Below are 21,954 nucleotides of genomic sequence, written 5' to 3' on the forward strand. Positions count from 1 at the left end.
TTGCAGAAATCCAACCGGAACGAAAAACAAACAAATAAAGTTAATGTATAAAAACATGAGAAAATATAGCTTAGGATTAATAAAAACTTACCTTTTTCTCCGCAATGAATTTTTCAACTTCTGGTGGTGCGAAGTATCCAGGCACCATAAAGTCTTTTCTAGGACTAAATTGTTCGACCTTCATACGTCCAGCCAAGTTGAAGCGCTCTCCAGCGTAGTATAGATTCCTTTAGAATACAAAAATAAGCTTTATATTATCTTGTCTTTTCCCTATTATGTTCATTTCGGGCATCGTTTATAAAAAATTAAGCTCACCGAATTAGATGAATGTGAGATGTAATGATCTGTCATAAGATTCAAATTATTTGCATTAAAATTACACATCCATATACACATAATTCTATTGTACGTGTGTAAGTCGCTGAACTGATAAACGGCCGACTGATTAGAATATTTTTTGTGATTTGGGTGGCGTGGTTTAGTTATAATATTTTTTTTTTACAAAGGCAGTACGACACTTAAAACTTAAACTCAAAGACGATCTAAAATACGGCATTTATACGGCGTTTATAAACTTACCTGTTGCTAATTAATCTTCCTTTGATGTTTGTCAACTGCCCCTCATTGAATTTAGGGAACTTGTGGAATAAGTAGAGGCTCGCAGCGAACTTCAAGAAGGCATCGCCCAGTGTCTCCACTCGCTCCAAATTGAAGGTATCGTGTGACTTGATGGTTGTTAGCGCAGTCAGTATATCACGTAACTCAGGCCCGTTACCGGTAGCAGTCATTTTTAATATATTGAGCTTGTCGTTATACCTGTGTAAGAAAATGTATATTAGTATCGGCGTTTGAGAGGCTATACAAATGCGAGAAGTCAGTCTGGTTTGTTTAATCGAAACTAGATGGCGCTACTAGCGTTACGGTATATATTATTTTAGTAATTTTTTGATGTTTCGGTTTGGTAATGGACGACTCTTCTGCGACAGCTTATGACTAAGGACTCAGATTGGGGCGATGAATTATAAAAAAAAAGTGACAAAAAATATTTTTCGGTTTCCGTAGGCAGCAGTTGTACGACGACAGCAAATCTGCATCGAAACGAGGAACAAAAATGTATCTGTTAAGCGACCGACGATTTGTTTATGATGTGCAGAGGTTTCGTGAACCCCTAAAAGACAAATACCGATTATGCTTTTTCCTTAATATCGCATACATACTTGGCAGGCGGCGCGGAGATAGCCGCAGATATCTTGCTGCCCACTACTACTCGCGGCGGGGACAGTACGCGCGTGGGCGACATGATGGGTACTAGCGGCGACGACACGAACTCGTCGTAACACTCGATGTCCATCACTGTCACTGTCGATAGGTTGCGCTCGATGTCTATTGGCTCCATTTTTTCCTGCAAATGAAAAGGTAAAATATTGCTCCAAATACAAATTATTGGGGCCAGGTTTTATTTCCTATTTATAAAAAGATGGCTTCTGGAGGGAGTTGGGTTGGCTGGACTGACGGCCTCCCAAAGCCACCCGACGCACAATGGGCCGACTTGGGCGTTGTATTATTGCGATCAAATTTTTCTCTGACTTTCTATGTAGTTTTAAATATTTGTTTTAGGTTAGGCTTACTCACTAAAATTACTTATGATGGAATATTCTAACAAAAATTAATTAGATATCGGCAGCAACTTTGTTTAAAATGTAAAAATATTTTCTATAACAGTCGTATTAAAATCATCGGTAATTAGTACACATCTCTATATGATATATTTAATAAAATTGAATACTTATACCAATAGCAATAAAGTTCAACTTACATCCCAAGGGTAATCCTTGCTGAGTTTCTTCTGCTGCAGTTGATACAAGCTTTGCTTTATCGACATTATGTTTGGTCGACGCGGGTTTTCATCGTCAGTCGGGTTGTTAATTCTAAAAAAAAATCAGCATAATTGGACATTGATTATAGATAAACGGACAGAGAAACCGAATAAATATTAGTGAATAAATGTTAGTTGGCCAATACCGATAAATACGCGTCAGTAAACAGTTGCCTCATTTAAGAATGAATTAGTCTCACGAGAGTTATTAAAAAAAGTTATAAATTGATAAAATTAATTTACTTTACCCTTGTTAACCCTAAAGGATAGTAGCCCATTTTAAGTCAACGAATTTTAAGTTGATGTCTGGAACGAACTTAACTCTTTTGAGCTGAACTGACCCCAAATCACCACAAAGCGAGATAAAAGGGAGGCTCTGGGTTGGATCCTGAAGTACTTCAGCCTCTTTATATTTACCTGTCCACAGATGTGATGGGAGTGGGTTCTTCAACTTGAGCCAGTAGCGACAATGTAGCTATCTGCATATTCGAACTAACCGGTCGCCATTCTTCGCCTAAAATTGAAAAAGTGATTATTTTGGTTCACTTTACTTCAGTGTAAATATATCTCATACTTGTGTCACTATTTTTTTACAAGTTTTTATGTATAGATTTTTTTGTTCTAATTACACCAAGTAAAATTATAAAATAAATTCAAATTCGCTCATAATTTCTATCTATAAGAAATTTAATTTACATAATGATAAAAAAACTTGCCTTTTCTGCGTTTCGGATTTCCGTACTTTGTGCTTTCTGAAATTTCAGTCAGTAGTTCATGTGCAACCAATAGCATGAATACTCTGCAAACAAATTTAATAATATAATTTTAACTTTAACATGTTGTATACACTCTATCTCGAGTGACATTAACGTAAAATACTACTTAAATCAACGCTTTTACGCGTACGCTATTCAAAATTAAAAGTACTAGTGGAAGTCAAGGTTAAATTAGCAACTACCGATTATAAAAGTGTACGATTAAAGTAATAATTATAATATGGATCTTGGCCCTATGTCCATCATGTCCTATGTCAATTTCCATGAAGTTATCCCGTGAATGAAAAGAGATGCAAATATAAATTACAAGTACAAGCTTACATAAGTCGAAATCATAGCAAAGAACGTAATATTATGTGAGCTTACCTGTGCACTATACTTGGCAGCATAATAGCTTTGTACCACAGAACTCCTGGAAAGTCGTACTTGATACAGAACTCTGCTACAAATACTTCAGCAAAACCTCTATTGGTTTTATCATCGCCCTGTGATGCGGACACTAGCTTCTTCTGCTTATCCGTAAAGGAATTTATTGTTGCCGCTCTAGGCAACAGGCAATTCATCCTAGAGCTTATATTTCGTACCTACAAAAAATTTTGGTTATTGAAAATGAACTGTATACTAATTGCGTTACGGTCGAAAATCTACGAGGCTGCAACTTAAAAAAAATCAACAAGGATTCTGTTATTAATTATAATAAAGTACTGAGTGCATTTATTTACTTGCGATTGCTGAATATTCATGATTGTAAATGTTTAACGAGAGGCCCTGCCACTACCTCATAAAGAAGGTTTATTGTTTTTGTGAAATAAAGCGAGATGGCGCATTACACTGTACGTAGCTTCTCAGCTATCTCTTTTCCACAGCGACAAGACGATGTGGAGGTGGAGGTTTTAAGAGGTGGTGATAGGGCTTGATTAGGTATAAAAACTAATAGAAAAACCTAAATTAATATAAATCTTACCTCCAACAGAGCTTGAGACTTATCACCGATAATTTCTAACTTATATTTATCTGCATAATAATCAGCAAACGTTACGTATGAATCTGAATCGAAATGAGACTGAGGAGTCATGAATTCAAGTACTCGTGACACAATATACCTGAAAAATATCACCTTAGTCATTATACAGTAAGGTGAACAAACTATGGCAGAGCAGGATAATAGCATAGAAGAAATAAATTATAGCTTTTGGAGATTAATTCTTATGGCTCAAATAATAGGGTTCATTTTTGTGGAGCCTATTAACAAGCAAGATCATATGTGATCATAGGCTTTTATTTCCAACAGTTGATAACACGAACACGATAAACAAGGAAAGACAAATGAGGGTTAATGATATCGCGTCAATAAAGCACAAAATAACTTAATTGTGACGTCATGTGAAATACTATGCATCAACGTCGGGTTGACCGATGTAGCCAGTGTTTTCGAATTAGATAGTAGCCATGCTCTTTCTTGCTCCATTAAATGATGGTCCTGAATGACAGAAGCATATGAATAGCAGACTTACCTATCCGGTAGAACTCGGTACCACGGAGTGACAACGCAATCCTTGTAATTTTCCGGGGTCACCTTTAAATTAATCCTGTCCTAAACACATAAATAAAAAAAAAATATTTTATATTTAATCAATTATTATTGATTGTTTTGTATATATATTGATGATGTAATGTATAACATTCGCAAGATGCATTCCTAAATAGTTTGTTTGGTAATTATCACTGACTTTTCAACTCTGCCTCTCCTGTATTCAATTTGTTAAGTAATTTATAAACAACATTTAGTAAGCAAACAATATTGGTGTGTCTTTTTGTCTATATACTCAGCTTAAATAAATCCATACAATGAATTAAATTAAAAATTAAATGTAAAGCAACAATAAAGATTACCAAATCAAATATCCAATGAAAATATCAGTAATTTATTTTATAGACACACCAAGATATAGACACTAATATTTTAAGTATGATACCAAAAAAAAAAATGATCATAAGTACAACTGCAACTGTGAAATATAACATATAATCTAACTAAATAAAGTACTAAGACGCAGCCCTAGCCAATAGATAATGTGCAAATATCTAAAGTTCTAGATATACCTCATACGGCGGCGGCGTTACAGGTTGTATTTGATCATGTGTGGCCATTACATCCCAATCAATATTGTATCCATTATCTTCCTTCACAGGCACAACATACAAGCAGTTAACTTTACCCTCGAAAACAATAAATTTCTTTGCAATGGCTAAAACTTGCTCGAAAATGAAGAAATGGAATCTGAAAGTTATGACAAGTAGATAAGGTTGATTTTTGTATGTAACTCTCACACAGGGTGTAAAATGGTATGATAAATACAGTTTTGACCAATACAGTTATTTTATAATTTTAGTCCACAATCCGTTTTCTTTACTTGCCTTAGTATTAGTCTGGCACATAAAGACATACATAGAAATTCAGAAGCGAACACGAACAACTAGAGTCATTACTACAACGTTTTAAAAGGGCCTAGAAAACGGTCCATTGGAAAGAAAAACTTTTTGATTTTGTATATGAAGGAAGGCTTTTTGGAAGACACATTAATTTGTGGGTCCCGGCTATTATTCATACACGTTTGACAGTCGTTACAAGTAGTCAGAAGCTTGAAAAGTCTGACAACCAGTCCAACCAAGGGGTATCGTGTTGCCCAGGTAACCAACCGGGTTGAGGAGGTCAGATAGGCATTCACTCCTTGTAAAACACTGGTACTTAGCTAACTTAGCTGAATCCTTTTAGACGGGAAGCTGAACCCAACATAGTTGGAAAAAGGCTAGGCCGATGATGATTTTGTACAAGAATGTAAAAAGCACTCACTGTTTAACCAACTGAAGAAGCTTGGCATCTAACTTTATAACCGCATAATTTACATCCAACGACGTTGATACTTCACCAACAGTCATGAACATTGGAAAGTCACATATTGCCGGCAAAGGTTTCTGTGTCATAAACCCGAATCCTTCAGGTCTATGAAGGAGGTCGTACAGCGCTTTTTCCCGCGTATCTTTGGGCTCCGCGAATGCTGTTGTAGTCTTTATTATATGTAGGTAGTATTCGCTTTCATCGGGAACGCTGTCTAATACTGCGGGGAACTGGAAAGTATATTGTATTAATAACACTAAAATTATAAATTTGACGCATTTTTTAAGTTTATTTCATAAAGGTTTGTGCAGCGGCGAGGTCATGAGTCAAACCGACATCGACTCGTTCGCCCAACGAAGCTATAGCTAATGATTGAGGATGTGATCATGATGGTCATCATGTTTTCATCATCCTTTATTAAATAAATATTAATCCACCTGACGGTAGATAATTTATTGTTTGATGGCATAATTTATAAATATACCTTATTCCAAACAAATAAAGTTGACTTTCGTCGTTAGGAGTTTAAGTTGTTCAAACTGACTTATTTTTGTACTATTGTATAGCAGAAATACATTTCCTAGCAGAAAAGTAAGAAAAACCAAAGAACAATATTGTGAATTTACTCTGAAGTCAGAACAATATTTATGATGATTATAATTTTATAATTAGTTATCATATCGTGGCTATTAATAAGAATAATTTCATAACTCAGTTTCATAGTACTACATACCTGTATCCTATGCTTGCGCACTCTTCCCTTAGTCCCGGGCGCCGGGTAGTCGGGGTCGTCCACCCGCTTCATGTCATCGTTGCGCCAATTTAAAAAGCATGACTGCACATCAGCATCATCGAAGTCAACTGCCCTGTAATGTTATTGTTATTAAATGGGATTGATTGATATATTGATTTGGGTGTATAGTTTAAGTCTAAGAAAATAGCAAGCAAAAATACAAAGTAGAGTTTTTTTTTGGATAACCTCTTTCGTTGTAAGCCTGTTAATTTAATTTTTTGTCAACACGCAGATCGAATATTGAAGTAAAAAGGTTCTGCGGACTTTCTGCTTCCATACCCGAAACTGGTTTGAATCGTTCTTTGATTTTGATTCGATTAAAAGATAACTCAATTCAGTCGAAAGCAAGCCGACTAGTACCGCTTCATGACTAGTCGACATAATAGTAACTTGACCAAATATAACTGATTGATACATACGTGTAACGCATTGGCAGCATCGTCAAGGGGTCCAACTCTCCCGCCTCATACAGTTTCACGCAAGCATTGAGAGCAGCTGACCGTTTCGCTGACTTTAAATTGTACATGGGCATTCCCTGAAATAAATAAAATAGTTACAATCATATTCAAACTCTGAGGCGCCAGTGGAAGGGATATTTCCCCGTACAGCATACCATAATGAATGACAAAGACATCACAGTAGAAATGTAGTTGCCAATGACATTCCAAGCAGACGTACCCCCACTTCACCAATTGGCACGTCACAGGTTAGACTGTCTCTCTTATTCTATACTTTGACATGCCTTATATGTAACTGGATAGGTTTAAAATTATTTATATTATATATATTATTAGTCAAGTGGTTAAAGAGAGGGGCTCTTAACAAGAGACTAAACTGCAAGGTCTGATAAAGTCATCTATCAACGAAAATCGGTCACAGACAGCCGAGTGGTAAAGGTCATCACGCCAAATCCGCGTTATCCAGGAATGTCTTAGTCCTTAGCGAGGGCGGAATTTTTCAAGACGAGAAGATTATTCTTTACTTATAGTAATGTCAAAGCTGTTATATGTATTTAGATTTACTAAGTATAATCCATCCATAAAAATTACCTTTATTTCCTCCTTAATAGGGCAAGCGATGGGCAATACGATAGTAACGAGATTGCAATCAAATCCATGCTTATTGGTTACAGTTTCCTTTATCCACATAGGCGTTATAATAGTAAAATGATCGTGTGGCAACATCGAACAGTAGCGGTTGAGTAAGCTTATAGCTGATGTGGCTGTTAGGCGACCTGTTAAACAAATGAGTACGAATTATAAAAAAAGGATAATTTTGATTTTTTTGCAGTTTATTTATTATTGACTTTTTAGTTTCCAGTATTTTAAAAGAAGGGGGAGATCGGCTTAGCTATAAATGTACAAGTTTTTCGATCAAAGGGTAAGCTATGCTTGATACGTCGTGGTCGTTTCGTGGATGGGTTGAATTGATTTTTGTGCTTTGTGTATGAGTTTGAATTGCTTTGTGTTTCTGAAGGTAAGTCAATTTTTGCGTTCCGGCTGTTGTTTATACATATTCGACAGTCGTTACTTTATTTATTTAGTGCAGCCATTCATTTTTTTTTTGAATGAACTGATATTTTCCACATATAAAATTACAATGGTCTGTAAGTCTCACCAAAATCATGACTTTTTAAAGAAATGAATGGAAATTTAAATGCTTTTAAGGTTTTTGTTCATATAACATGTTATAAAGCCAGCTGAAGCACTGCTTCGAAATCATCAAGGATATTTTTAGTCATACCGTACACTACTTGTTTCAAGCAGTTTGATTTCCTTAACATACCTCCATACGGTGATATAAATGGTGGTACATCTTCATCTTGATACAGGTTCTTGTCGATATTCTCTTGAGCTGGTTCATCACGATCATCAGTGTTGCCAACTAATATCTGTTTTTGACAAAAAAATATTATTATTATTTATGACACTACTTGTGGAACAGAAATGTACCTACTACTTGGTTTATCTTTTTTTTATATAAATAGAACTGGGCTAAAGATTTTAAACATTTTTAAGCTTAAGATGATAGGTTGAAAGGTTGTTTGATTTACATACACGCTGAATGAGTTGTTCTGTTTCTTGAAATTCCTTATAAAGAGTCATGAATTTCTTTTCGTCCTCCCTATTAACTAAGATGACGTAACTGGATTCGGAGCTTCGGGCACGGCCTGTAATTAGCAAATATATTGATTATTATTAAAATAGACTTAATAGAATCATTCTTAAAGACTATTATTGAATTGAAGTTATATAACTGCTCTTGATAAAAAAAAAACTAATTCCGAATCGATAATATACAAATATTCCACAAATTCTACACAACGCCATCTAGTCTCGAACTAAGCAAAACTTTTATTATGAGTACTTAACAACGAATAAACATACTTACATATTTATAAATACATACGACAGTTTTTAACAAATAAATTATGCCCAGACACACAAAAACTTCACGAGTTTATCACACAAACATTTGTTCCAGATAGGTATCGAACCCACGGCCTCTGGTGTAAGTGTAACAGACTAGAACAGACTAGACCACTAACTATTAAACCAACAGTCCAGTCATGCGTCATCAAAACAAAACCTACTGTATTACGAAGGTAGCAAGTCTTAATTTCACATAAGATGTTTGATTAAAGAGAAAAAATGAATGAAATACAAACCTTTGCTCTGTATGTACGATCGGTATTCCAAAGGCTGATCATAGCGCAGCACCAATAAACACTGCGGAATATCTATGCCTTCTTCTATGACGCTTGTTGATATTAAGCAATTTAGATCACTGAAAATAAACGCAGTTTATAATACGTCTGACGTGGATTTCCATGGACTGAACGTAAGCGTAAAAAATTTAGATTTTGAAGTGCTTTGAAAGTAAAAAAGAAAGGTGTCCCAGAAAGCATTCTGCTTTAGTGTTTCGATTGATTAACATATAAGATTGACACACTGACAATTATAACAGGGTAGTTGGCAATGAGAATGTATTTTTAATTTTAAAGTAAAAAAAATGCGTTTTTTTTATTCACAAAGACTGATGTCCAAAAATATTGGATACGTATTTTTTCTGTTATTTCGTAAACAAAAAAGGGAGGGTTTACAGAGACACACACATAAATGCCTTTCACGACGTTTGACGTCGCAAGTTACAAAGCAAAAAGTCTTGACGTGTCCTGGTCTTCCCAAAAAATAATATAAAATAAATTGTTTCCTTCCTATTTTACTGAAACATTAATATTTTAGTTACCGATTCGGAAGCAAGTGTTAGTACTCGCTATACTCACTTATTTCCGAACTTTAAGAGAGCTTGCTGTCCAGTCTTCTTAATATAATATTCTTCTCTAGTACTTTTCAAGGGATTCACATTGAAACCAACAACGAAATCGTGTTTGAGAAAATCGAACTCCGCGGGATTGGAGTCCCGAACATCTTTTAGTAAATTATACAACACTTTTGCAGTGAATCTCTGTTTCGTGAATATGATAGCCGAGAGTGGTTTTCTTGAGCGATTAACTTTTAATAAAACTGTAAACAAAAAGTATGTCGGTTATCTTCAAAGGAAATATGTATAGTTTGTTCTGTAACTATAAAAAAGACTTTGTATTATATAGTTAACAAGTATTTAGCTTCAGGGAGCCAACATTTCCTAGCTGTCTAGTCGAGCAGTGAATTTATTCAAGGCAATCAAAAATAGACCCTAAATGTACTGGTCGAAAGTTAAATCTTGAAACAAATACTCCCGCCTTTTTGACCCTTCAATACTCAAACAATTTTGATCTTTATTTTCTTAGCTGTAGAATCTATTTGCTAGTATCATAAACAAGTTCTTTTACTCTGAGGCGGTCCTAAGACCACTCGACAAAAAATAGTTTTACTATTGAAAAAAGTTGAACTTACCTCCAGGAGTATCTTGATAAGCAGGATTATATTCCTTTAAAATATTTAAAGTTAGCAAAACCTTTTCTGAAGAATACTTAATAATCCTTTCATAGCCGTGAACATCGCTCATTGCTTTCAGAAGTCTGGCTCGAGCACTGTAATGATTGAATCGAGAACATTTTATGTGATTAATAATTTAACAACCAATTGCTGGACTCAACACCTGACTGTGACGTGTTTGCGAGTGAAAAGATGCTATTTTTGTCTGAATGCTTAAAGTTTTGTGAGAGAGCTGATTGCTGAGAGGTTGATGTTATAATTTTGGAAGTAGTTATTTCTGTTATGATTTTTATTTTTCATTTGAACGTTTATATGTTTTGTTATTTTGTTATTAATTTTTTTTAAACATATATTTTTTACTTTCTTTATTTGAAAGCATTTTTTCTTTTTGTAATTTTGTCATTGTTTTTATTGAATAGTGTAATTGGTGTTGTACCGTCTATTCAAATAAATAAATAAATAAACAACTATTTATTCAGGCGTATTTTTCCAACCCAGACCCAACTGGAGTCCTTAATCATGAGGCGATTAAGGTGCCCGGTTGCTTTTAAGTACTTTAATAATTAATTTAACAAAAAAACTTACTCAATACAGCATGTAATGACATTTTGGTAAAGAATATCCTCTTCCTTCGACGAAGCCCGACGACGCAGTCGTTCCAACAATATTATATAAGCCAGTATACCTAAAGAACCGCCGTACATGCCGAGCTCATTTAAAAACAGTATCATTGAGCTTATCATGTTCTTAACAGCTTTCACGATCTAAAAATTTGAATTGATTGAAAAGTCTGGTGTTGCTTGTTTGCTTGTTGTTGTATTATAGCTTGATTATTTATGTTAGACAAGAGGAACCAAGAAAATTTTCTGCTTTTCTAAAGGCAACTCTGTTTTTGGAATGATTTTCTCTTACCAGGTGATAAGAGAAAATCCCGCTTTCGGGAAATTGTTGCCCTATCAACAATTTTCCGACAACGGAGGTAGTAAGAGAAAAGGGTTAATTTAATTTAATCTATACTAATATATAAAGCTGAAGAGTTTGTTTGTTTATTTGAACGCGCTAATCTCAGGAACTACTGGTGCAAATCGAAAAATCCTTTTTGTGTTCAATAGATCATTCATCTAGGAAGGTTTTAGGCTATAAACCATCACGCTGCGACTAATAGGAGCGCAGATGCAATGGAAAATGTGGAAAAAACAGGGTAGATATAAATCATATCTTATATCTTCTAACCACGCGGACGAAGTCGCGGGCAACAGCTAGTATCTTATAAAGTTTAAAATGAAATAAGTTAGATGCATAAAGAATTTAGGACATGTATGCGTCTATTTGTGCCCTTGCGCATGCGAAATGATTAATTAAATTTTACAACTGCATAGATGCATTCTAAAAAGTTCGATTTTGTCCCTAATTTCTGTTATATCGATATTTGCGCACAATTAATCGAATTAAACGATTGTGATCCAAAAATCCTAATAAGCCTTTTGGATTACCTTTTTAGGGTTGTTGCTGATATCTTCTTGGTGTTGTTTCAATGTAATTGTCTGCTTCGTTGAAGAGCGGGGTAGTTTTACACTTGCAATAAGCTCTTGCCTGACCGATAAGAGTTTTATAACTTCGTTCGTAACCGCCGATGGTGGCGAACTTCTGTAGAACTGAACCATTTCATTTGGATTCGTTGAATAACTGGAATAATAAAGTGGAGCGAATCGAAACGTAATCGAAAAAGGTTATATAGAACACGAAGTAATGAAGGGAAAAAAATGGGCATTAATGCAAAAACACTATTCAAGACATTGGACAAGCTTGTTATAACTTTTTCAAGAGTTCGGTACTAAGGCTTTGGTGTAGTGCCCGAACCGCCGTGATTTTAAGCAAGACTTCAAACAACCCAAATTTTGTCAACAATTGAGACCAACTACTGAACATACAAAATATATAGTTAAACAAAAAGCGACCCCGAACAAAGTTATGTAATACTTGTGTCGCGAGAGCTTTGCGCAACACCCAGATTCAAAAATCTCACAAAGGCTCTCTAAAAACCCATCAATTTATTACTAACGTAAATTTTACTTTTATTTGGTACACACTTCAAGACTTTCCCGAGTTCATCGACTGTAGCGATAGTCGCGTGGAATGTTATTTCCAGGTCGTGTAACGTGTCCTCGACCTTCCTTGATTTCACATTAGCATTTAGCAGAGTTGCAGTCAGACCTAAAAACAAAAATGGTTAATGGAAAACATTTTTCTTTTACATTATCATTTAATAATACGATAACTTCTGTAGGCTTATTTGACCAACGCCATATTTTAATACATTGAAATTAACTTAATAGGTGGTGGTTCGGAACCTTCGACTACCGCCACGGTAAACAGCAGGTAAGCAATATTATTATTACATTGCAGTAAGACAAAACAGGACGGCTATAGTATGTGCGTTTTTTCTGAAATAATTATAATAGAATAAGGATTACCATCCACAGGCAATCGTCAATTGTTTCGTTACCTAAAACTCGAGGCTGGCTATGTTTCGGGCATCCTTCGAAATGTTTCATGATGACCCGCATAGGATGATCTTCAACGGCATGGTGACATTCATCAAATATCAGAAGATTTATATCTTCTATTCTAATGTACTGATGGGTCAACATGTCATTTAGAATCTGACTCGTCATCACGATGACCTGTAAATAAATGCTTATTAGAAAACAAAATATTTTTTCCAGACTTAAAATAGGTGCTTAGATCAAGGAAGTTAAACATAGCACTACGCTGATCGGTAGGTACTTCCACAACTGCAACAGTCTCAATCCACTTGATCAGGTAATAATAAAAAGCGCGTCTAAAAATTACCAAATGTAATATACCTACCACTGAAATAAATCAATCTAAGTACTTCAATCGGTCAGTCTATTTTTTAAAATGACATAAGTACTAACCAAGATCTCTTTTATAAGATTGTTTACTTTTTTTTAGTACGCACACAAGAGGAGTATGGCTCCAAGAGGTCGTGTTAGGTGACCGAGTCCCGTAAGATTATTAAAAGGCGTCTTTGTATGAACATAGACGCTTTGTTTTTAAAATAAAAAAGGTATAGGAGACAGACCCTTAAGTCTCAGCCATAAAGGTGCTTATCAGTAGTACGTATTAATCATATTTTATTACAACTATAGCTATTACAAGTAAGACACAAAGATCACATGTTTTCAGTGAAATAATCGTCAAAAGCAATTGAAGTATTATTCTCAAGAAGGACTTGGGTTTCGCACTAAATAGGTCGATGTATGGACACGTAATTACATGTCGTAACAAGTCAGTCAGTCTGGACTGCAGTGAGTCATTTCTTTAGCTCCAATGTCATAAATTGGTATAGATATATTATGTTAGGTATAAGTGTGATGTGATAAGCGCTCTGCGTCTGCAAAGTTGACTAACTAATAAGCATTGTATCCGAGTTAATTAATCGTTTTCATTAATATTACAAAACTACATCATTCGAAGCACATAACGTAATATTTTTTTCTTGTATTCAAACCCTAAGTGGGACTAAGGTACCATGTCTAACTGTCTGCCCAGTGTGCAGTATGTCTGACACGACGCTTTATTTTATGTACCGTGATAGCAAGCTAGTTGAAATAAAAGGATTATGGTAGACCTTATTTAACAAAAGATTTTAACTAAGTACCTACCTGCCTGCAACTGTATATATATATAAGCATATATGCTTTGAATATATATCATACCTGGTTCTTCTCAAGTTCAGCATCCCATTTCGCCTTATCCCAATAATCGACGCCATTTTCGCTGCTGTAGGCCCCTACTCCAGATACAGCACACAGCTTCTCTATTACATTCTTCTACAATAACAGAAATAGTTCAGTTAACAATCGTGATTAGTTTCCTTAGATTTATTACCAATTGTAATAAACCTATTTTACGAAACTCAGAAAACAAGCAACGTATAACGGATTTGTGTGTGCATGAATGGTTGTGGTAAATATTTTAAAATCTTATGAAGTTGAGCCTTCTAGAATTCGATATATTCAGTGCACACAATCAAGGCAGAAAAAAATGGCATAATATATCTATAAATCAGTAGCACAGATCCATGACACAATACACATAACAAACACCTTTTAACAGAAAAAAAGGAAACCCTAATCATTACAAGAACATCGTCAAACTGAATATATGTAACTGGAATTGAGTACCTTTTTTTCATTACCATTTTTACGCCAGGATTCTCACAAGAGATTTTAGTTAGTCGAAAATTCTGAGTTTTCTTTAGCTTTTTTGTTAAAAAGTGTTTTTTCTCCAGAATCCTTCATTGTTGTTGTGTTATGAGCTAGTCTAACAATCGCAGTTCCAAACATGAGAACAAATGGTGATCAGCGGTTGTGTAATGAAATTTCAAAAACATGCAAATTCCGGCTAATAACGATGAAGTTGAGAAGCAAAATACTTTCATCTCCCTTATTTGAACGGTCTGCGTAAGCGAATGAGTTATGATAGCATTATAAGGGCTCAAGAATGTTCTTAAAAAAGTAAAAGCATTCCGTAAGTTTTAGAAATGGAACATGAGGTGTGGTAAACAATCGATATATTTGTTAAATAATTTGTTAGCAAAATTCCATCACATTAGATAATTAGCAAACACCAAGGCCAAACATTAATTTGATTTTGTTGATACTCATTTGTATAAAAATTGTCAATTACTTACAACCAAGTTACCTACTTTCTTTTAAGTTAAAATTCTCTGAAAATAGCCTAAAATAGTACAAACACAGAGTTGAAGTCAATAAAATTTCAAATAAGATAAGGTTCCTATGACTTATCAGAAATATAAACTCCATAACAACAGAGTTCTGTTGGCTTAACGTTTGTCGACAATTTAAATGAGTCACTTTTCAATTCATACCGTGTTTTACGTTTAAAGCACAATTCATGCGACACTCTTAACTTTCTTAACGAATTTTAATTTACACCTACCTCAGTGCATTTAGCGCCAAGCCGCCGACCAATGTTAGTGTTCCACAGGTGGCAAAAGTATAGAATGTTAAAAGCAAGGTTAATTCTAATGAAATGGGTTCAATAATAGCACAAATTATTTGTCAATTAAAAATAGCATAATGATATTAATAGATAAATACGTTTATATAAAGATGAAGGAAAACTAACTACGAATTGATGCTTATGACGCCGATGACAAATAAATATCAGTTCGTGATGAGCGAGTCTCCATTTTTCTTCACCTTGTAGAACCACGTAATTATTTCCCTGGTTAACCTCTTATTAACTAAAATTCTAAAAGTGTTTGTAGCTAAATAGCTAAAAATACGTTACCGTGATAAGAAATTTCGTTTTTTCGATCAGTCTTGGGTTAAAAACACAAAAAAGAGGCTTTTAGTTGGATTAGTTAAGCTCTAAGGAGTATTTGTCTAGTATTTATAGAGCACTGACATTTCTAATCATTTAATATCATGCTTAACTAGATAATATTAAATGCTGCCCGCGACTTCGTCCGCGTGATTATAGGTAACACAAATATAAGATTTAATTTAAATAACTTTGAATATCAGAGGACTTTAACACCCACTCCGCAACCCCTTTTACGCCCTTAAAAACGACCACCCTTGTTTTATGACTTCCAATTAAACTTCAAAAAATCGGCAACGTTTTTTTTTTTTTTAATATATATATAATAACATTTATTTAAAGTAACTTTGACTCATAATATACAAAAAATATCAGTAAACACAAAAACACAAAAACTTGTTAGTAACACTTACACCTATGTTAGTAGTTACATTTTGGGCTTAGATCTGTGTACGCCATAACAGCCCGTGAGAAATGGCACAGCAGCGACCCAAGTACACACAGTCAAGCCTGCTTGCTATCATGTTCAGAATACTGTTGGAGCTGGCCCGCACTCTGCTCACCAGGGATGCGCACCTCTTACGCATTGTTGCATAAAAACAATCTACTTGTGCATCTGCAAACATCCCAGATGCGCTACAAAAGCGAGGCAGCCCCACCAGCACTCTAAACGCATTATTATACTGGACGCGGAGAGCGTTGTATGTTCTTTGCGTATATCCTGCCCACAGGCTACATGTGTAGAAGTTAGTGCAGTAAGCTCTAAAGAGGGTGAGCTTGACCTTAAGTGAGCACCGTGCAAACCTGCGAGCTATCATGTTTGCTCGAACTGACAACGCTCTCCGCTCCCGCTCAATGTCTTCATCGTCCTTGAGACTAGGCGTTAACACATGACCAAGATATTTAAATCTGAATACTCTTCTCAATGCTGTTCCGTTGAGTATTAGAGGTGGTATATTATCATGTGTCCTACCCCTAGTCTCAAAAACCATGATCTCAGACTTTTTGCAGTTATACACCAACCCATGGGATTTGGCGTACTCCTCACACAAAGACACAAGTTTCCTCAGGCCACAGATTGACGCACTCAGCAGAACCATGTCGTCTGCGTAACTGATATTATTAACACAAACCCCGTCTATGAAACAACCGACCCTGGTCCCGCTGAGCTCGCCAATCAGCTCATTCACATACAGGTTGAAGAGCGTAGGCGAACTCAACCCCCCTTGTCTCACCCCGCACTCCAACCTATACGGAAGAGATAAAGCCCCAGCCCATCGAACATTGTTGATCTGGTTCCCATACCAATACTTGAAGATGTTAACTATTTCAGTGGGCATTTTGATATTTTGCAACTTTTTCCACAAGTAGTCGTAGGAAACCATATCAAATGCCCTGGATAGGTCGAGAAAACATGCGTAAACAGATGTCGCGCGCTGCGTGTAGTATTTTACAGCATGCTTAAGACCCAAAATTGCACTCTCTGTAGACAATCCTGCACGAAATCCGAATTGATTGTCATACAGACATAAATATTTATTTAACTGAGTATTAAGCATGCTGTCCAATACCTTCGAGATTACTGTGGCTAAGGAGATAGGCCTGTAGTTATCCTTATCTGCTAGATCTCCAGTCTTATTTTTCACAATAGGAACTACTACTGTTCGCATCATATCACTCGGTAAGTAACTATGTCCTACACATATATTGTATAACATTGAGAGGACTCTAGACATGTGAGCGCCTGCATATCGCAAGTGCTCGATGCTGAGCCCGTCATGACCCGGAGACTTACCTCGCGACATACATCTTATTGTCTTTTCAACATCTTTAGACTTAAATGTTACTCCAATTTTCATGCCGGGCTCAACATCGAGCACCGACCTTGATGGTCCTAATGGCGAGGAAACAAAGAACTTTTCTTTAAAAAGGTTAGCTATGTGTTCTGGTTCACTCACACCGCCAACGCTCACAGGTATTGGCGGCCTAACCTTAAGTTTGTTAGTGTGTTTCCAGAAACCACGAAAATCATTTTTAGAATGATGTGAAGCCAGAATTATATAATAATATATAGTTTTATACTAACAGATATATATAAGGTTGAAATATTTAATCAACTATTACAATTAGAACTTAAGAACTGTACATATGCATATTTCTTTGATACAAATGTTCCTGTCTCTCTTGACATGTTTTCATACAATACTGGCAAACTTAATAAAAGAGGGTTTCTATGTTTGTATAAAAGTTTAAAACAGTATATTAATTTTTATGATTATAAATCGCCCTTTACACCCAAGAAAAGCACAATGGTATGTACAGATACCCAGAATGGGTACCCTCATTCTACTTCTTGTAACAAAATGAATGACATGTTTTTTCTCGAATAAATATTTAAATATATTACACCAAAATATTGCTGGATTATTAAAAAAGTCAGATGTTTTAGCTGTTTGTTTAGACGATCTCTTTGAAAAACAAATAAATGTAGACATTATATGTATAACCGAACATTTTGTAATGAAAGGCTACGAAAATCAGTTAAATGTACCAAACTACTGTCTAGCGGCATGTTATAGCAGAAAGGAAAAAAAAAGAGGCGGAGCCTGTATCCTTGTAAAAAACGGACATCGATTTAAGGAATTGCCAAAAATTGCTAATATATCTTCACCAGGAGTTTTTGAATGCTGCGGAATCGAACTAATTGATTATAAGATTATAGTAATATGTATCTATAGAGTACCAAATATCAATAATTTAAATGACTGTCTGGCAAAACTTGAGTTTATCCTAAAAGATGTATCCAATGCACGTCAAAAGAAAATTGTAATTGCTGGAGATTTTAATATTGATATGCTTAAATCAACTAGACAATCTATATCATTTGAGTGCCTACTACTAAATTTTAATTTTAAACTAGCATTGAAACAACCGACTCGTTTGTCTAGCCTGACATGCATCGACAATTTTGCGCATAATTATAAGAAAGCATGTAGGGCCAACGTACTAGATTTTGCGATGTCAGACCACACCGCACAGCTGCTTCAATGTCCAGTTCCTAAAGTATTTACTAATAAGTTCTGGTACTCGACCAGAAGAGACTATGCCAATGAAAACATAATTAAGTTCAAGGATTGTATGAATAGTTTAACCTTTTCGGAGATCTATGAAACCCATGATCCAAATATAGCTTATAACAAATTTATAGATACTTTTAAGATGTTTTATGATTTATGTTTTCCTTTTTACACAATTAAAATAAATATTATTAAAAAACCTAAATGGCTGTCCAGAGGAGTAAAATTATGTAGTAAAAAGAAAAGATTACTTCTATGGCAACTAAGATTAAATCCTAACCAAGTCAACAAAGTAACCTTTAGTAATTACTCCAAATTATACAAAAAAATTATAAAACTAACTCAAAAGTCACAAAACAATTATAACATTAAACAATCTAAAAATAAGTCAAAAACAACATGGCAAATAATTAATCAAACAAAATTAAACATTCCTAAAAACCCGATCAATAACATTAACCTGGGGAGCTTTAAGATTTCAGATCCTTTAGATATATGTAATGCTTTTAACAATCACTTTGTTGACAAAATACAGCCGAAAATCGACGTCGGAAGCAATCCTAAGCCTCATAGAATAAGCACACAACCAAATTCAATATTTTTAGCACCTAGTGAACCGTATAATATATTTAAAATAATAATGTCCCTTAAAAACACTAATAGCGTAGGGTACGATGGTATTTCTACAAAGGTTCTTAAGTCAGTTGCAAATGATATATGCTTACATCTTAGCTACATTTTAAACCTTTGCATAAGTGCTGGCATCTATCCAGATGCGTTGAAAACTTCAATAATAAAACCATTATTTAAAAAAGAGAACAGGGAGATCGTGGATTTCTATAGACCCATAGCTCTCATACCAATCATCTCTAAAATATTTGAAAAATACATGTATACAGAAATATATAAATACTTAGAAAAAAATAATATATTGTGTGAGGAACAGAAGGGATTTAGACAGTGTAGAACAATTAATATGGCAATATATGATTTTTTAAATAATGTAATAGAAAAAGTCGATAAACGTACACCCATCTGCGCCATATTCTGTGATATGACGCAGGCCTTCGATTATGTACACTATAAATCCCTATTAAATAAACTTGATGCATACGGTATCCGAGGCAATATCCAAAAATTAATTGAATCTTATCTATGCAACAGAAAACAGATAACTGTGATTAATAGACTCAATGAAGTCAATAAACACGAAGAGATTTATGAATCATCGGTACGTGAGGTTAAATTTGGAGTACCGCAGGGTAGCGTACTGGGCCCTTTACTGTTTATACTTTATATTAATGACCTGCCGAAATTCGTAGACCAACCCTTAACATTGTTTGCCGATGATAGCACCATATCAGTCCCTTGTAAAAATAAAGATACATACGAAAATGATATAAATACATCTCTCAATTCAATGATAACATGGCTAGATCAAAATAACTTAAAAATAAACCTCAGCAAAACAAAAATAATACATTTCAGTCAACGCACACTTGGTGATAGTAACCTAAACATCCATTACGATAAAAACATTATTAATGAAGTCAATAGCACAAAATTTTTAGGGCTGGAAATAGACAAAAGATTAAATTGGAAATCCCAAATTGAAATGTTATGTAAAAAGTTAAGCAAATCCGCATATGCCTTACACACACTTGCACCAGTAGTTGCCACTGAAGCACTTCTAACAGCCTATTATGGCATAGTCGAATCCCACCTACGATACGGCGTTATATTTTGGGGTAACTCGACCGAAAAGGAGACAGCATTTAAGGCCCAGAAAAGATGTCTTCGGTCTATGTTTAATGTAAAATCAACTGATAGCTGTCAACCTTATTTCAGAAAATATAAAATCTTAACATTACCTTGTATATATATCTTAGAAATAGCAGTATTTGTCAAATCAAATCCCCAAAAGTTCACACGAATAAATGACGTAGTACCTCGGAATAGACGTGATAACAGTAGGTTATGTCTTCGCAGTGCCAATACTACACTAATGCGCAAAAGTGTCTGTTGCATGGCACCGGAAATATACAATAAATTACCAAAAACTTTAAAGGATTTGAATATGGTTCTCTTTAAAAAGAAATTGCGAAACTTTTTAGTAGATAAAGCTTTTTACAGTGTCTCTGATTATTTACTGGAAAAGCATATCTGTGTTAATTAGGTAAGATGCAGTTACATAAGGCACGAATAATTTTGTTGATTATCTTTAAGTTTAAAATATTTAACTATACTGTTAATTTGTAATAAGATGTATGGTATGTTTAGAATATTTTAATTGTATACATTTGCATGCCTACTGGCAAAATATGGCTGAACGAATGTTACTTTTATGTCACCACTAATGAAATACCCATATTTGCAAATAAATATCTTTTATCTTTTATCTTTTATCTTTTATCTTTATGAAGAAGACTGTTTGGATATGAAAAAAATTATCGAAGAAAACCAGACTTATCGCAGAATGGAAGGACCAATTCTAATTTTCAAAGTAGATTCTTATATTGTTGAATAAAATCATCTTAATATTGTCTAAAATTATTACTCCAGAAATCATTTCGTTGCATGTTACATGTCCTTTGATAGCCTCGTATATATATCCAACATATTCAGGATAAACTACATTTCGTACGGCAGTCTGTGAAGCTATGCATCATGTTGTCAAAGGCAAAGGAACTCACATTTCCGTTAGATTCACTTCTCTGCAACGACGTTAAATTTGCTTTTATATGATTTTCATTACATACATCTAGTTTCAACAAAATTTATCCACAGCAATAATATAGTAATATAGAAGAGTCTCAGAGAGGATTTTCTGAAACCAAATATGTTTTTCTTTAAACGTCTCCCGCACTTAATTTCCCGAATTTAATTCTCATATCGCGAGGGTCCCTGAAAGATTCACATGTACAAGACACCCAGACTCAAAACAAGCATTCAAGGATCACAAAATGCTTGTACCTACTAGGAGAGGTCGATCCTGTTTCACATCGCGCAAAGTTGGTTTGATGTGGAGACCATCTCTACGTTTTACCACTCGTGTTTACTTGCAGTCGAATATTATAATCGCGAAAGTTTTTATGTTTGGATGTATGGATATTTGTTACTCTTTCAAACGGGTCTGCGGGCAACAGCTACTACGAGAAACTCACGCGTCAATGATCATGAATCATCATATTCTATTATATAGGAATATAAAAAGTC

The 21,954-nt window shown here is 34.8% G+C and overlaps 1 protein-coding gene across 1 annotated transcript in view; it reads right to left on the reverse strand.

Annotated features, from left to right (window-relative positions):
- Positions 1-17,712, reverse strand: part of LOC113498214 (endoribonuclease Dicer) — a 35,454-nt gene extending 17,742 nt beyond the window's left edge. Inside the window, exons 1-25 of the mRNA XM_026878152.1 lie at positions 16,105-17,712; positions 14,029-14,142; positions 12,792-12,969; positions 12,376-12,499; positions 11,779-11,971; positions 10,871-11,049; positions 10,244-10,380; positions 9,631-9,871; positions 9,013-9,131; positions 8,402-8,514; positions 8,130-8,235; positions 7,394-7,578; positions 6,764-6,879; positions 6,285-6,417; positions 5,507-5,781; positions 4,756-4,933; positions 4,167-4,246; positions 3,617-3,755; positions 3,019-3,236; positions 2,593-2,675; positions 2,294-2,390; positions 1,817-1,928; positions 1,218-1,402; positions 580-816; positions 92-227 (exon numbers count right to left, since the gene is read on the reverse strand). Coding sequence (XP_026733953.1) covers positions 92-227; positions 580-816; positions 1,218-1,402; positions 1,817-1,928; positions 2,294-2,390; positions 2,593-2,675; positions 3,019-3,236; positions 3,617-3,755; positions 4,167-4,246; positions 4,756-4,933; positions 5,507-5,781; positions 6,285-6,417; positions 6,764-6,879; positions 7,394-7,578; positions 8,130-8,235; positions 8,402-8,514; positions 9,013-9,131; positions 9,631-9,871; positions 10,244-10,380; positions 10,871-11,049; positions 11,779-11,971; positions 12,376-12,499; positions 12,792-12,969; positions 14,029-14,142; positions 16,105-17,520 — 5,094 coding nt within the window. The 5' untranslated portion in view covers positions 17,521-17,712. The remainder of the gene's footprint in view (positions 1-91; positions 228-579; positions 817-1,217; positions 1,403-1,816; positions 1,929-2,293; positions 2,391-2,592; positions 2,676-3,018; positions 3,237-3,616; positions 3,756-4,166; positions 4,247-4,755; positions 4,934-5,506; positions 5,782-6,284; positions 6,418-6,763; positions 6,880-7,393; positions 7,579-8,129; positions 8,236-8,401; positions 8,515-9,012; positions 9,132-9,630; positions 9,872-10,243; positions 10,381-10,870; positions 11,050-11,778; positions 11,972-12,375; positions 12,500-12,791; positions 12,970-14,028; positions 14,143-16,104) is intronic.
- Between the last annotated feature and the right edge of the window lie 4,242 nt (positions 17,713-21,954).

This window comes from Trichoplusia ni, chromosome 10 (assembly GCF_003590095.1).
Source record: "Trichoplusia ni isolate ovarian cell line Hi5 chromosome 10, tn1, whole genome shotgun sequence".
NCBI classification, from domain to species: Eukaryota; Metazoa; Arthropoda; class Insecta; order Lepidoptera; family Noctuidae; genus Trichoplusia; species Trichoplusia ni.